This window comes from Sinohyriopsis cumingii, chromosome 16 (genome assembly GCF_028554795.1).
Source record: "Sinohyriopsis cumingii isolate HCF-2022 chromosome 16, ASM2855479v2, whole genome shotgun sequence".
Taxonomy (NCBI): Eukaryota; Metazoa; Mollusca; class Bivalvia; order Unionida; family Unionidae; genus Sinohyriopsis; species Sinohyriopsis cumingii.
Window position 1 is genome coordinate 49,979,455 of NC_142976.1, and position 18,226 is coordinate 49,997,680.

Consider the following 18,226-nt stretch of genomic DNA (forward strand, 5'->3'; position numbering starts at 1 on the left):
ATACAATCTCATTGATAAGCTCAACATACATGTATCATGGACTGTGCTGGTAAATTGGTATGTATTTATAAATTGGAAAGTGACAAAGCTCATTTGCTTAGCTCCTTTATATAAACTCAGTACCTGGAAACTGCAATCCCTAGTACACATTCGGATGAAAAGGTCTAATGATCAAGATAAATAATTGATAAATAACTGACCACTAACCTTGCGTGACATCCTCATCAAGTGAAACAGGCTCTCTTGCCTCAGTCGGAACATCATGAGGTGAAGGATCTCCAATTTCCAAAGAAACTGTTTGTGAGTCATTGTCAGACGGGGTTGTCATTTCCTGGTCCTTCCAAGTACGCAGGGCCAATATATTTTCATCCTTATTCAACTTTTCATTGTACTGTTCTTTAGCCTTCTTCTTGTTTTTGGAAACTCTGGCTCCAAAACACCCAAAGCAGCCCACTGCGAATGCTTCCGAAGTGGACTGTAAATAAGACAAAACAGTTCAGCAGAAGTAAATTTGCCCATTATTTGTATTGCATCTAGTTATTCAGTTTTCACAAATATCAATGCACAGATCCATTATTGTTAAAAGTGACAAGTGCAAATTTTCTTGCCCTTGCTTAGTATAAATTCATTGCTATTTGTTATTCTTTTTTGAAATTGTATATATATATATATATATATATATATATATATATATATATATATATATATATATATATAGATATATATATATATATATATGCATAGCCTGTATCGATTGTTGGTCCTCCACCACCTCCCACCCCAATATTGTTTCATGATTCCAGACAATGTATATATTGTGCATTTGATTGTAATAGCTACGAGGGCTAGAAATACTGGAACTATGTGTGTGTATGTGAGACAGAGAAATTTGACCTCAATTTAACATTGTACCTATTTCCTTCTCTTTAGACAATGAAAATCCGAACCTTTACACAGATGACGATTCCTGATAATTTGTGAACTTAAGATTGCACAGATTTGTATGTAATATTATGTTTTAACATCGAAAGAAGAGAAACAAGTGGCTCCTCCTGCACCTTTAGATGTTAAAGCATTTTAATATGCATACTACAAAGTCAAGAAGTGTTCAGTTATGGAATTTTGTTAAGTTTAGAATATACTATTTGGATCGCTGCTTAAGATTTTTAGGTCGACGAGAAGAGAGAGAGAGAGAGAGAGAGTCGCCTTATTTACACACGCTGTTTAAAATAGCACGTGTAAGAAATAATGTGCAGAATCAGACTTCGGGGGTTCTCCATAGCCATATCATTACACCTGTACTTCCCAAAGTGGTTAATGATCAAGAAGACAAACAGGTAGTACAAAAAATCCATCCAACCCACGAGTAATTTAGTAAACGCTACACATCCATCCAAAAGTTCTGTGTGAATAAAAGTGGCTTGGTAATACGTTTGTAAATGTATAATTAAGTAGCAGTTAAACTTTTGGTGCTTTGACTACATTTAAAAAGCAAGAAAGTGTGACATTATTATTACTATTATTATTATTATTATTATTGGTTCTGTTGTTGTTGTTGTTGAAAGACCAAATCAAAGATGCTTTTTGTTTTTAATAAATAATTGATGAATACAAACAGAAATATAAACACTGTTGTAAATTAATGTTTGCTATTTTTATCATAATTCTAAAACATGCTGTACTTGGGGCCATACGGAATATCCTAAGTTCGAAAAAACATTACGTTTATCATTGGTGCTAAGTGGAAATACTGTTAGATGTAAATGACCTCCATTTATGTGGTCTACTAGGCATATGGGATATGGCAATATGGAACCATAACTGGCATTCAATATTGGGGGTACAACCTAACATTATTAGAAGTAGTTGTCCTCAAATGGAGTTATATTATTACATAGCTAGAAGCACAGGTGCTCCACGCGAGCTTGATGTTGGAAAAACCAATAATCTGAAAGAAAAACACCATAGCGAGTGAAAAAATTACCTCTGATTAAACTTATGACCCATTCTGACATAGGACCCTTTATCTCATACTCTAAAAGAGACAAGGTAAGTAACTTCCAAAACCTTTGATCCCCGCTTGACCCTGAATGTCCTTCTGTTATTTCCGTCTTTGAAGGTGCACTACCATAATCTGTTGTTTGTTTTAATCCTGAGTTATTATTCTACCCATTGTTGTATGGACTATTAAGAAAGTATGAAGTACAATCACTATAAAATGATTTGTTATATATAGGACGCTATTAGTTGGATTACTGCTGCAATCTTCGCAATTGTTAGTATTCTAATATTATTATTTTTATCTATGGTTATTTAATCAAAATAATTTACAACTTTGTTATCTGATGTTTAGTAATTGACATATGAGATTAAGTATGAATATCAATTGCTAGTGATGGCAGTATAGAGGATGGAGCAATAGGGACACAAAGGAATGGTAGAATGAAATACGTTCTGAGAAATATTTTAGCTATGCATAACACAATTAAAGACAAATTTAAATGTAAAGAACAAGTTTGATTTTAGATTGGATTTAAATATTTAAACATGATTTAAATATTCGGTCATATAATTTACTTAATCTACAGATCAATGTACTTAATCTACAGATTAATGTACTTAATCTACATAACTTTCGTGTTATTTAGGAATTTGCTTAATTTGTATCCATGAACATTTTTAAAATACTTCTTATTAGATATTGTTTCATCGTATCAGCAACATGTTATCTTGGTGAGGCATCTGGCATAATTTGGCATAGTTTGCATTCTTTCAGATACGTTCACCTTTTGCCACCTTTAGGGTACGATGGGCAACATATTATTTTAGGAACGGAACCTTTTATCGTCTTATCTGTCAGCACTCATTACATAGAAAACTATACATAACATTATAGCTCAATATTGTAGCATACATATACACACAGATATATATCTTTCTATCTATGTATCTATGTATGTATCTATGTATGTATCTATGTATGTATCTATGTATGTATCTATGTATGTATCTATGTATGTATCTATCTATGTATCTATGTATGTATCTATGTATGTATCTATGTATGTATCTATGTATGTATCTATGTATCTATCTATGTATCTATCTATCTATCTCTATACTAAATTGAACGAGAGGGTGTAGAGGTCATACGGGACTTACATTCCAACATATGATGACATGCAGGTAACTTCAATCATCACTGGGAATTATAAACCAGCAAGAAGCGAAACTAACAAGCTTACTAACATTATAATTTAATTAATTTTTTAAACTACAAAATGAAAGCTTAAGAGACAGAGAGATAGTTTGACGAATTAAATTCCAATATATCCTAAATGTCTTATCAAAAGCCGAATGTTTAGAATGTTCTAAAGTAATTCAAGACGTCTTGAAGGTCGATAGTCTTTACTGTGCCAATGAACCAAAAGTTTCGACTGTGTTCACAATAATTCTAAAGTAATGTATTAGTGCAAATGTCAAAAGGCAGTTGGCAATCCCAATAAATAATTAAAATAAATAATTATTCTTCAATTCTATCTAAACAAAATTTAAATCTCTGAACATGAATTACCAAATACTGACATAAAACAGGAATGAATGCTCGCTTAGTAACCTATGTATACAAATACCTGAATGACCTACGACACATTAGATTATTTTGGAAAAATAAAATTTCCGATGTAAAATTCCGCTAACTCTTGAAATCAAATTTTGATAACCAACTTACAGCTTATAACATGACAGAAGTCAAGTAGGGAAAACCACATTCACATCTCAGTCAAATGATGAGGAAAGTTAGGTATGCAAAATATACCATCAGTCATCAATCAGGGATAAAAGTAAATTGAACAATATATATTAAATATACATAACACATCCCATTAAAAGAAAAAGAAAGTTTTACACAATAAACATATCTTTTACATATTAGTCAGAGATATATAGAACAATAATAATAAAAGTTACATACTAGTGTGTCTTATGAATGACTCAAAATATAAAAAAAGAGAAAGACCAATATACTACTTCAATACATTAGTCAGTGCACCTACAATGACGTTATCTTTTCCTCAGATGCTTCTAATGTCAATATTGTATTCCTGCTGCATCAAAATGCATCTGAAGAATCTGTGAATTTTTTTTCTTCATTTGTTTATGAAAGTAAGGGACTTGTGATCTCTGGATACAATAATCGGAGAAGGGGCTGAACTAATAAATGTTTCAAAGTATTACGAAGCCAATATCAAAGCCAAACATTCCAAGAACCCTTCACCATGACAAGCAGGGCAGATGATTATATTGTCGAGAAATTAGTCCTTAATAAAGGTCAAGGTAATTGAACTTGCTAAACATTATGATCCTGCTGAGGAAAAACAGCAAACCAGGAATATCTTGATAGATTATTTGAATAACCAGAACTTCTTTGATCAACGTGTTTATGGCTTGATAAAGAAGTCTCCGTCTGGTTCGGTCAAAATGAGGAAAATGCAGATGGAAACAGTTAAGTAGACTTCAGCTTCAGTATGATTTACAAATGTAAAAAGAAGAGAAAGAAAATCAATTGCAAAAGGAAGCATTGCAATTCAAAGTACAAATGCGAGAGATAAAGGTAAAGCGAGATGCAAGAGAAAAAGGAGGCGAAATATAGAGAAATGTAGAAGGTACAAACATAAAGTCAATAAAGGAGGAGACAGAAAGACTATAATGAAAGGAATAGAAAGATCTGATAATTAAGAGATAGATAGAGAACAACAGAGCTATGGAGAAATTGTAGAAAGGAAACTGAACAAATTTCCTGATAAGCTAAACAAGCACCAGAAGCAGCTATGAAATTAAAATACCAGAAACTTCTATCATTTAAAACAATGAAATTCAAATTTAGAAAACAATCTTCGGAAATATCAAAATCGCTCAAATATCGATATTTCGAAAATATTTGCATAAATCCAAATCCTGAAAATACTCAAATAAAATTCAATTTTGGATGAAATTCCCAATTCTCTTGTTACATCTATGGATTTTAAATTAAGCAACAAGACAAGACACAAATGAAGAGGCATTCAATTTTCCATAAAATAAATATATTTCCCTAAAATCTAAAATCAAACAAAGTGAAAGATTTTAAAATAACTTATAGTGTATAAACTCCAAGAATATTTTTCTAACTTGTACAATCAATTTAACTCTAATCCGGAAAATATCCAAGGTGTTTCGAATAAAGGTTGTAATGTACTAAATTGTTAATGAGCTAGTACCACTGTAGTCACAGATCTAAATCCAAATATATTTACTTGAAAGTAATCCAATGAAAGCAAAATATCACTAAGTAATTTCACATGCTCCCCAAGATATGTATGTTTAAATTAAAATTTGTCTGCTCTGTTTGCGTTCTCTTATATAATCTCTTCGTGCGCACCATTATCTACAATGCATGAATCACATAAATATATCAAACATATAAGTCAACATAGTGTAAATTATCATCTCAAATTATTCAGCCAATCAACAACTAGGAAGTCTATGATATCTCTACAGCGCAAATGCACTCCTAACGTCACGTGATGTTTTCGTGACATCCATTCAAGTTAATGTGTGGCGTACTGTGACCGAAATTGTTGCTGTCCTGACCCAGGGAATCGGCTTTGGTTTATAAATGAGAATTATTTAACATATTGTATATGTACGCTTACTATTATACAAGCCAGCCACTGAATTGATAGAATTAAGGCATAAATGCGATAAACCCAAATGACGTCAAATAAAACTAATACATAATACAGATATCCATAACACTATAAATTCCTTATACTCTTCATAATGAACAATATGTCGAATCAACATTGAAATATACACTGTACGAGCTTCGCCAAAAGTTACACTTTGTAGTAAGAAAGTCCAGTGCTCTCTTGAGCTTCACACTTGCAATCATTTTCTCAGTTTTAAGAAAGCATTTATCTACTTTTGTCTTGAAAAAGGGGAAATAGCCTAATATTTCTGGCAACCTCAAAACATGATCTTGTATGCAAAGGTGCGTGAGTGTGTGTGCTCTTCCTGCCAGTTCTAAGTATGTTAATCTATATTGCGTTTCATTTTCTTCTTCTCCTCTTCGCTCTCTCTCTTTATCTTTGTCTCTCTCTCTCCAGTTCAATCTCATCTTTATGCAGGTGCATTTGCTGCACTTCTCTCTTTATATAGTTTGCTTGCAGTTCTCTCTTTTCGTTTTCGTTTTTCCTCTAACTTTCGTGTACCTACATTTAAATTTGTCTTTCTTCCACTTTTCTGTCTCTCATTTTCCTTCCTCTGCATGTCGTGTTCGTCTCTTTGCATTTGTATTTCTCTTTGATCTCTCGCTAAGCATTTGAGGTGTCTTTGAAGTTGATATTGCATTGATATTTATCTGAGTTTTTATTTTCTAACTCTTCATTTCGTCTCTCTGCATTTTATTTCGTTTTCGTCTTGTTACCTTCGCTTCTGCCATTCCTATATCTGCATTCGCTTTTTCTGCATTTGTGTTTCTCTCTCATCTTTTTCTTAATATTTGCGTTTGTCTCTAATTTTGATTTTTCTGCGTTTGTAATTTTCTCGCTTCCCACTCTGTGAATTTGCACTTGCCTTTCATTTTCGTCTTCTGAATTTGCTTTTCCATCATTTCTTTCTCTTATTATGAAAACAGTAAGTCATTTAATTTCCTATCACAGCCAGGAACATACTAATTAAATCCAATGCACCGAAATCCAAAAATATAAAATCCACTAAATACTGAATCAAATTAATATATATCTATTGCTATGTTAAAGAAGCTTTTGCTTCAGAAAGATTAGAATGTCTGGCGATCCCATGCAACTCTCATTTTGAACTTTGTCCTTTCCTGGGAGAAATATCAAACAAAATTCTCGTCTTTTGATGACTTTGGGAATATTAGCGTGCTTCACTAAATATTTCTCAAATGTGAGAAATAAAAAACCTTGACCAGGGACAATAATATTTCAGAAATAACGTCAGTTTAACTATTAAAAAGAAAGATTTGATATGTTTAAAATATTTCGATGGAATTTAGATCCTGTTGGAGACTCCAATTTATGTTACGATTCTTTGGGTCTTCAGGTATGTAACATAATTACAGTGAAACCACAAAGTTTAGTAAATGAATAAAATAAGTTATTTCCTTATATGCAAAGTGAAAATGATTCAAAATGTCCTATCAAAAGTTCAAATATAGAATTTTCGGAATAAATTCCAATAGCCTTGAACTTCTCGATGTATCACAATGATATAATCCAGAATGTCTTTGAATGAGTCCTCAATACTCCTAAAGTAGTGTTTTAGTCCAAGATGTCGATTAGCACTTTTTTATTCAAATATCTAATTTCAATAAAGAATTCTTTCCAAAATATATCTGAACACATTTAAAATGATCCCAAAGACTGGCCTTAAAATAGGAATTAATTAAGACCTTGTTTACAAAAGATTTATATTTAAACAAACTGTCTCGTGATCTATGAGGTAATAAAATGCCCTGATTTCCTTAGATGTGAGTCATTTCTAATTAAAAACATCAAGACATTGTCAATGGTTCTCTGCCACAACCATTAAGTTCCTAAAAAAGGCCAGGCCTTGAAACGAAAACACGTTCTTTAAAATGACAAGTATCTTAGAGTACAACCAAAAATTACGGATAAATGGAACGCATACAATATAGATATTCATAATACATTCAGGAAAAAAAAACGAAGCTATTATGTCAAAATCGGTTAATTATTAAGATTATCTTAAATAATGATTTACAACTTCATGGCAGGGTTAATTAGCTTATTTTCATCAAATATAAAATCCTAATAAATTTTAATAAAAATAAAACAAATTGAATAGGATGCTGATTTACTAATATTGCGAGCGAGTAAGAATTGTATTATAGCATAATAACGCACGTATGGTTTACCGATGTGTCGCAGTGCCTTTCAAGTGGAATTGCAGTACTGTCATGTACTATCATGTAGCAATGTTTTCATTATCAATTTTCACTGTTGTTTTGCAAAATTTTTACTGAATAGGACTAGATAACGATAAGCTCGAGATATATATTGGAACGTTGCATGCTAGATACGAACTGCATGATCGAAAATAGTTTATTTTTTGTGGATATTGTACTGAAACTAATGTAGTACGCTTATTGTTTGAATAAATTGTTTCTTTATGCATAACTATAAAAAGGTTACTTATAACAAAACATGAAAACTAAGGTTGGATGTCCATAATAAATGAAAACTTATAGTTACCTTTTCTGTCTCTGTAAGAATCTCTTTATCATGCGCTGCTAATTTACTTCGAAGGGTCCCTCTGTCTTGGGCTGGTGGTTTACTTCTATCTTTCGTACTTACACGTACTTCATGGGACTGGGCGTTTTCTACACATAGAATATTTCTATGACTTTAACTATTATGCACATTTCCGCTGTAATAGTAAGTCGGCTCTGGATGAAGTTTCAGGAGTACAACCAAAATTATTGAATGAGCAATAATTATAATACATCATCATTTTATTTCAATGTATTTCATTGACTAAAAGCAAGTTTTAACACTAAGTCCAGCATCATACTTGAAGTACACATAGACATAATACATACATAACTATAAACGCATGTCGGCAAAATTAACGGCGAATTATCACCATCATGGTATTAAAACAATCACCGTATCGCATAAAAACGAATCAATATATTCAAAGCAACACGCATCGAAGTCTGTCTGTTACATCGTTTTCTTATGAGCATGTAGTTACATATAGGTACATGTAGATAAATATTCCATCAATTCTTGTTGCAACATTGTTCTGTTTTCCTATCAATCTGGATCCAAAATGACCTATATAAAATATGCTAAAGTTTCCTGGCGAAACCTGTTCAAGTTGTTAGATTTTTGTTATTGAAATGAAGTGTATTGTGATATGTTTTAATGAATACAAAATAAGTTTGACTTGGAAGTGGGTCAATGTCACAAATATTCATGGAGCATTAGCAACCCAAAAGATTGTCTCAAAAAACTTCCGGGGAGAGATTGAGTGGACAGCATTAAAGAATTGGTTACTTTTTGCTTTTAAGTGTTTTAACGGCATTTTCAATACATTATTGGATGTAACTTGCAGAGGAAATGATACATAATTCTTTTTTCCAAGCAACAATGCTATATATTTATGTATTACAAAAAATCTATAAATATCTATCGATTTCTGGAGTCTTTCATTTCTCGTTTTCATTTTAAGGCAAACAAGTCGAATTAGTAACTCGTCCAGTCGACCTATGTGCAACTATGATCGTTTAAACATTGATCTGCAGTTGAGTAAATACGGAATAAATATGGTAATATTATGGTAAGGAGTTGTTAACTTGGGTATAAACAGGAACTCTAATCATAACATGAAAATTGCATCATCGATTTAATTCAAACTTCAGATCTTTCAGCTTTTAAATTCAGTTTATGTTTCCATGAAAACATATGCATCAAAATCTTTTCAAAGCCTCGTATATAATTTTCTTTATCCGGTCTTTGCATCATTTGAATTTTATCATATGAATTGACACTATAACGTTATATGTTTATCTTTCCTGAGTTATGTTGTGAGATAAATGGTGATGCCCTAGCAACATTGCATTTATTCAGTTTGTATCATTACACAATGTCTTCCGCTTATTTCTCGCGTATTGAAACTATCTCAGATATTATACAGCGACAACACTACTTTCAAAATAGCTGCCGTGGTGGATATATTGGATGTCAGATTCGCACCAGTTTCGACAAAGACAAAGTCGACATCATTAGAGAACAGATGTCTTTTGGGTATTGCATATCTCTCTCTCTCTCTCTCTCTCTCTCTCTCTCTCTCTCTCTCTATATATATATATATATATATATATATATATATATATATATATATATATATATATATATATATAAGTAAGTAATAGAAAAGAAAACTTATTCACCATTGACTTATCTTTAAAGCATATTGCCTCTTTACCAAGACTAAACGTGCCTAACAAATGGTAATATAGCATCCTGGTCACTGACTCCGAAATCCGCAATCTATACTAGACGTGTACGCAATCTGTACTAGACGTGTACGCAATCTATACTAGATGTGTACGCAATCTATACTAGACGTGTACATTCATGTGCATATGCAACATCTTTATAATAATTTAGTATAGCAAGTGCACTATATATTCTTCAAGGTAAATACTATTAAGTACCAATTCATCATTAAATCTGAAACTATTAACGACGACTCTGGCACAAAAAAAACCACCCCTGCAGAGTAAAATTGATACAACCAGAATTACAGCGTGTGTGCGTGCCAAACGTTTACAGGAAATGTGTTAAAGTGAATGGTATGTACCTGATATTTGCATAGAGTTGGTACGTGTTTCTCAGATTCCCTATCAAGGAATGTGCTATTTATAGCCTTTGCCACTACTCCACTATATCTAGTCACTCTCGTCTGTCAAGATTCTAAAGAGTTTGTCATATGACAACTCAACCGGTCCCCCCCCCCCCCAACAGACAGGATCCACGTGTGCTGCACACATGGTATTCCATCTAACCCCATATGTTCTATTTTAAGAGTGGGAAAATGGAGAGTAATGGCAATGCTTTATAAGGTTTTAGGATTATATGATTGGTATCTTGGCAATTTGATAAATGAAATTGGTAAATATTATTTAGTTACTGTACCTTTAAATCTTTATTAGTCATTGAGTGACACCGCAGTTTATATAACGTCTCAATCGCCATAATTAATGGCAGTTTTCTTTACATTTAGCACCTTTCGTGTGCTCAAAAATGTCATCAAATGCATATTAACCAACTAAAATCCTAGGCGGTCTCCATGTTATAAGTGCTTTTTCCCTCATCATTATTACTACTATTAGCAGTCGTACACCAGTATACATGGAAATTGGAGTATGATTTAACAATTATTATTAGCAGTGATATAACGTTATACAAGGAAATTGGATTACCATTTAGTAATTATTATTAGCAGTGGTATATCAGTATACAAGGAACTTGGATTACCATTTAATAATTATTATTAGCGGGGGTATATCATTATACAAGGAAATTGGATTACCATTTAATAATTATTATTAGCAGTAGTAGATCGGTATACAAGGAAATTGGATTACCATTTAATAATTATTATTAGCAGTGGTATATCAGTATACAAGGACATTGGATTACCATTTAATAATTATCAACAGACTTGTCTTTATGTTTGTAGAAGCCTTAAAATATAATATAACATATAGGGCTGTAAGATATTCTACCCAAAATGATCACCTTTGACCTGTTTTCTTTGTCCAACACAACATAACATAATGATACATTGCTACTGTTACTTCATGATTGTAGACTTGTTTATTGTAATGAGCCAAATATAAAAGTAATGAATTTTACATAGCTACAGTAGTGTCCTATTATTTGCCCTGCCCACAATCCCATAATAATAAGAGGAAGAACCTGATGCCAGCAATAACAAAATATCGTTTAGCCGTGCGTCTAAGTTTGTTTGAATCTTGCCATGCCAATCAAAACAAATCATTTGCCTGTTATAAAGAAACCCTGATCCAACTTTCAAATATTAGAAATACAGACATGTATGACATGTGAATAAAACTGACACGGGGATAACCAGTAGATTTTCAACAACAACATGGAAATTTCAGTGTCGGCTGAGAGTAATACTCCTCCATTTGTATTATCCTGCAATAGAGTCAGTTCAGGTTTTGTGGCAGTTCTTCGAAATTTCTTCTCGGAATGCGAAAAACACTGTGGGAGGTCTTCACGTTTTCTTAAAATCTGCAGTGTGTCAGTCGTTTTTGTTTTGCATGATACTACAAAAGTACTACACGTTACTTCTAACCCAACCCCCTTCTAAACAGAGATGACGTAGAAGGTTATGTGATCATACAAATGTGTCGTACCAGTTCGTGAGCTAGACTCTTCAATTAAAGCCGCCCCTACCTCAAAATAATTGTCCCTTGTTTAGTTTGTAGTTATTTAATGAATCTGCATAAACCTCTTATTTCCGTGCATTATGTCGGGTGATAAGCTGGTACATTACATTCATTTAATGACCTGTACTATTAAACAAAATCAGAAAATTATAAATATTGCGCGTTGAATCATTCTTATTGGTAGGGATGTGGCAAATTGCCAGTCAAAATGAACGGGAGTATCATTAATTTCATTGTGCGAATGCTACGGAATCAGGCAAACGAAACGAATCTGAAAAGTGAGAGAATGGATTTGTTCCATGCAATAGTAGATTATATGCATACAAAGAAATATGTAATACCTGTCTGACCTCTCCACACCAACCTTAGGCTCGAGATCTGATTTTTCCCCCACAATGTGACGAAAATCTGTTCTTGATTTTGATCAAGACACATCCCCTGGGGATCTGGAGGAAGTTCCAGTCTGAATATCATCACTGGCTCCCCATTCTCTGTCAGCTGATGGATGTTTCTGCTATCGAGATGCTGATTGCAGACATAGATGAATCCTCTCTTGTCTGCGCAGATTCCCCGTGGCCAGGAAAGGTCCTTGCGTCTATATATAAATTTGAGCTCTCCAGTTTTCATGACGTATCCATATACGCCTGTATCAATAGATTTATCAGCGAAACACGAGATATAAACGCATTTCCCGCTTTCACTTGCAACCACATAACTGCAACCAAACCCACCGTTTTCACAGATTTCGTGGCGTTTCCCGACTGTTTCATCGGAAATCGACAATACACACCAACACTGCATGGTTCGGTACATACCACAAACGACAAGTTTGTCCTGCTTTGGTATGGAGCTCACTCCACGACAAGAGTCCAAGGGTGTATTTAACACCTTCCACGACTTGAAAGAAGGTGATGGTCCATTGGCTATGATAGACATAATCTGTATCTTACCATTCCTTAATGTCACCGCTACTTTTGACTTGTTTTCGTCAATGCTACAAACATCCCAAAGTGGGTACAGTTCTTCTGATTTTGCTAATATATCACCTGTCTGGCGATTGTAAAGTCTGACATTATTCAAGGAAAAATCTACCAACAGCAGCCGTTGTCCTGGTAAACAAATGATTCCGGGGTACAAATGGCGGGAAGAATCGTCAGCTGAAAATTGGAAAGTGAACCATTACAGTTATACCGATAACACGTTAATGAGCAATCAACATATCAGTTAATCAATCTTACTATTTATAAGCTTGAAGATGACTGCTGAAGTACATTTTGATGCGACATAACTCTCAGAAATGAACTAAACAAAAAATATGCTTTGGAGCCATACTATTATCTTACATGATGCTTTTTTATATATTTTATACAAAAGCATGTTTCCACTAAGCTTTTATCATGCATACATAATAAAGTACTAACTATTACTTTAGTTAATATATGATTGATACAAGAGATCGTAAAGAATGTCATTGTAGGTAAAAGCATCCAAAAGGTATTTAAAAACTGACTTGAAAACTATCATTATTTGTTTACTTCCCTATGAACGATTTAATCAGGACGACGACAATAGTGACAATACTTACTGAGATTAGCAGGATTGAAAATATACCCATGTTCTTGCAGATAGTGGAGAAAGTGTGCATACTAGTGTGCTTCTATTATATATAATGTCATTAGACCAAAGTTTGATGCAAGAACAGCAGCGTGTTATAGACGCTTTTCCTGGATTTATTGGTTGAATAAAAAAGCAAATATTTATATGACTTAGCGGATACAATACCATGTAGAGTCAGAGCTGCTACTGTAACAAGATCACAGTTTCCGATAGGGTAGTCTCCTACGGTAGCCATTATGTTGCCCTTTGGATGTTGATGCTACGGATCTATCACGTCAGCTGCTCATATATCTCAAGACCAATGCTAGAATATAGCTGCAAAATATTGTCAGAATCAACGGGTCTGTTAAAGAACTTCTACTAACCATAAATAATCCAAAAAAAAAGAAACATTTCGAAGACTCACCTACACAATACTATTTTATTTTGCATAGATTTATAATAATAATATTAAACTGAAAACCTAGAAATAAGATTATACAGAGCAACTCAGAACAGAACTGATGCAATGGTTTTTTATATATAAAAAATAGGAATTTGAATTTCAGGAAACACATACCCTTTTGCACAGTATGAAGTGTCTATGGAAAATCTGATATATCCGTCTAAACTCAGCCAACTAACTAATAGTGCGTAATAGTGGTGTATTGTATATCGGCGGAAAATAGTGGAGGCATTTGACTCTAAAAGCCTACTTTGTAAGTGTGACTACGTACCAGAGAGAAGCCATCACAAGTGTATTTGAGTGAACGTTATGTGTACAAACACGAAAAATATTGCTTATTTATGAGTCCATTCAAGTTGGGTGCTCCCTTTGTATCGATCATGCAGGAACAGTGATAAGTTTGTAAAACATATTTTGATTGGATGCGGTAGATTGCCGCCGCATCCAATGTAATTCACAGACTCGAATCACATAAATGTCTGCTCGATCCACCAAGGTGTAGATAGGGTTAAAATATCGGAACCTTGGCTAGCGAAGATGCGGCTAAGTGGCGATTTCAGTAAATATTATATCATTTATTAAATTGTTTCTTAACCTAATGAGCCATACACTTTGACACCTTTCCTAGATGCCCACCTTTAGTGATTATTCCCAAATAGTTAGTGCCTATTATATCATTTATTAAATTGTTTCTTAACCTAATGAGCCATACACTTTGACACCTTTCCTAGATGCCCACCTTTAGTGATTATTCCCAAATAGTTAGTGCCTCTTACCCTATTTGTTTGCTAATCTTCAACAAAATTACAACGAAATTTATTTATTATAACATGATATTAAATACCGTGCTCTCATTATTATTCGAGAATTTCCTCATTGCTACAAAAGACTGTTTTAAAGACACCCAAACCCTTGTACCATCGTTCACGTCAACACGACTAATTGTGTATTATGTATACTTAACGTTTTTGCATTATACCTGAACTAGAATGTACACGGGTTTTGTTTTCCGCGTACAGGATTGCCTGGGAGTATCGTATATACGTTTAAATTATTTCAAAATACCGACTTTGGTTCACCCCTTGCTGTACGAGCAACGTGCTTGCAGTGAGAACACCGATAATTGTATGTTGTCTGGCCGTAGATTGTACGATAGTCAGGATAATTATAGACTCGATTTAGACGGTAATGTCACAACACAAAGTTTTGACACGATGCTCTCCACGTTATGGGAGCAAATCTTCAGCTGTAGAACTGTCTGTATGTGACATATGTCTAAATGTGACTATGTTTCTGGAATTGGAGGTGTGATTTTGGAGGTGTGAGTTCTGAGGTATGATTTTGGCTGTAGAAGTAATAGGTTGGATGCAGAGCCATATTACAATGTGGTGTTTTGTGTAATTTGTGTGCTGCTGTGGGTGTTGACGTTTGCTCGTCCATGCAACTGAGAAATATAGCTGTTTTACTGACCTTACCTTTCTTATCTCAGTCTTGTCATCTCAGACCAGTCGTCTCAGTCAGGTTGTTCACGCGCTCATAACTACTTTTAAAAAATAAACCCTTGTTGTCGTCTGCTGTGCCTGACGTAGTTGTTCTAAAATCAGACAACAACAACAACAACACCTATATAACAAAAACATAGAAACTTAAGGTAAATCCATCCTTGAGAACACAACATACAAAACATTTCGAGAGAGACAAAGACACACACGCATACAATTGCGAGCTTTTTGGTATTGTGCTAGTTCGTTCCACACAGCATGGTCAATTTTATCCAATATGCAGGTCTAACTCAATACATTTTCAGGTCAGCGTCATTACTAATTTTAAATGCTCCGTGTGAAATAAATAATATACTGTTAGCTACATTTAATGACGCTGACCTGAAAAATACTACAGATAGGATAAAATTCTCAATGCTGTGTGAAATGATATCAGACAGAAAACACTGATCCATGTACATATACTATATACCTATGCATTTCATAGCCTCTCAACTCTCTTAACTACAGAAAATTTAGTAACAGCCAGAAAATGTGTTATGTCAAACATGTTTTAACCTCATATTGTTAAGCGTCTCCATTATGCCCCAATTGAATAAAAAGCATACCTATAATATTTAATGATAAATAATGCACTTACCAGCCAGAAGGAATCATTTATCCATCAATACATTAATCCATGAGGAAATTTCACTGTAGCACTTGCCATATTTCCAAGACAGAAAAAATAAAATAAATTTTAAAAGAATCCGTGAACTTGAAAGTTTAGCACATGGCTATCCGCCAGGGTCCGTATTTGGAGGGTCTTTTATACACGGGGGTAATTTTACAATTAATATTAAGGACAACACAAGTATGTCACAAACAGTTTCACCTCCTCCAAAGCAAAGGAGAGTTATATACGATAGTGACACAGATCACTAATTACCCGTGAATAACCCAAGCACGGACACTCATGCTACATGGAAATTTTCGTCATAATAATAGCCTATACACTACAACACAGGCGTAGGCCCTGTATCGTTTCATTATTTACAATATAATTTTCTAAACTGGAACTGATGAAAATGAAATATTTTCTCGTAATAAATATTAACTATTTATTGTTAATTTCATATAACATCCATATATTAAATGTGATAATACCTCAATAATATGCAACGTTTAGTACTGTTATTTTGTTTGGCTCACGCATAAAAACTGTGTACTTCGGATGACACGGTCACGCCACAGTCCTAATTAACTTATTTTTATTAATGCAAACAAATGGCGCGTGAACTATACTGCAGAAGTGAGTTTTTTTAATTTTTTTTTTTTACTTTAAAGGAAATTATTGTGTGAGAAAAAGAATCTACGTTGGGGTTTGGACCGACAATGTAACCCCTTGACAGGAATTTCTTTGTATCGATCCAAACCCAAACCCCAACATGGATTCTATATGTCACAAAGGGAAATAATTGTTTTCTCGTGGTGATGTAGCAATGCTTCGGAACCAACTGGTCTGCAGTGAACAAGGATGGTTCTTTAGGGATCCCTCCGTAGACTTCGAGGGGCAGATCATGCGAGGTGGCTCCTTGAACATCCGACTGGTGGGGGGAGAACGAATATATTTTGCGGTCGTCATCGAGACGCCACGTGTTATAAGTGCCATTTTTGAATTTATCAGTATCACTATTTGAGTAAAAATAATAAAAGTATTCAGTACAACTAGTTAAGTGAAAACATATATACACAACATAAACCGTACAATCTCGTTAATCTTATAACCATACCACATGACACTCCTTAGTTAATCTTATACACCATACCACATGACACTCCTTAGTTAATCTTATACACCATACCACATGATACTCCTTAGTTAATCTTATACACCATACCACATGACACTCCTTAGTTAATCTTATACACCATACCACATTAATCTTATACACCATACCACATGACACTCCTTAGTTAATCTTATACACCATACCACATGATACTCCTTAGTTAATCTTATACACCATACCACATGACACTCCTTAGTTAATCTTATACACCATACCACATGACACTCCTTAGTTAATCTTATACACCATACCACATGACACTCCTTAGTTAATCTTATACACCATACCACATGACACTCCTTAGTTAATCTTATACACCATACCACATGACACTCCTTAGTTAATCGGTTATGGGCATAGAGATATAAAGTCTTACCTAAACATTCATATTAAAACTAGTCTGCAACAATGTTTGGATATTTTTTCAATGATAATGTCGTACTGCTTGGACCACTATCACATTGCTGTCTTGCTTTACATCTTTTGCTGAACAACATATTTTACAAAGTACACACAAGAAACTTTCTACTATCATACGAAAATAAATTGCTCCATTATCAGCTGTTTTATGAATATATAAAAGAGCCAATTATAACTTGAAATTATTTTAAAATAAGCGTGTCTAAGATATAACAAAATTGATGAGATCACATTTTATACTATATATACCCAAAGTACAAGCATCATCCAAAGTTTGGCTAAGATATATTACATTAATATTAAGCTACTGGGTGGAAAGCAAGATGACTATTGACAAAACTCAAGAAAACTTGGCACTCCTTTGAATATATAAATAAATGATCACGTTAACGAGGGG

At 33.7% G+C, this 18,226-nt stretch overlaps 1 protein-coding gene across 9 annotated transcripts in view; it reads right to left on the minus strand.

The window, feature by feature from the left end:
- Positions 1-18,226, minus strand: part of LOC149780391 (uncharacterized) — a 59,460-nt gene that overhangs the window by 13,621 nt on the left and 27,613 nt on the right. For 6 of the 9 annotated variants that reach the window (XM_089937311.1, XM_089937304.1, XM_089937307.1 and 3 more), the window contains exons 2-5: positions 13,796-13,945; positions 12,355-13,170; positions 8,280-8,407; positions 208-475 (exon numbers count right to left, since the gene is read on the minus strand). In XM_089937311.1, coding sequence (XP_089793437.1) covers positions 208-475; positions 8,280-8,407; positions 12,355-13,170; positions 13,796-13,865 — 1,282 coding nt within the window. In that variant the 5' untranslated portion in view covers positions 13,866-13,945. Of the gene's footprint in view, positions 1-207; positions 476-8,279; positions 8,408-12,354; positions 13,171-13,795; positions 13,946-15,545; positions 17,460-18,226 lie in introns of those variants that run through there. The other 3 variants (XM_089937308.1, XM_089937305.1, XM_089937306.1) reach the window with 3 other exon arrangements.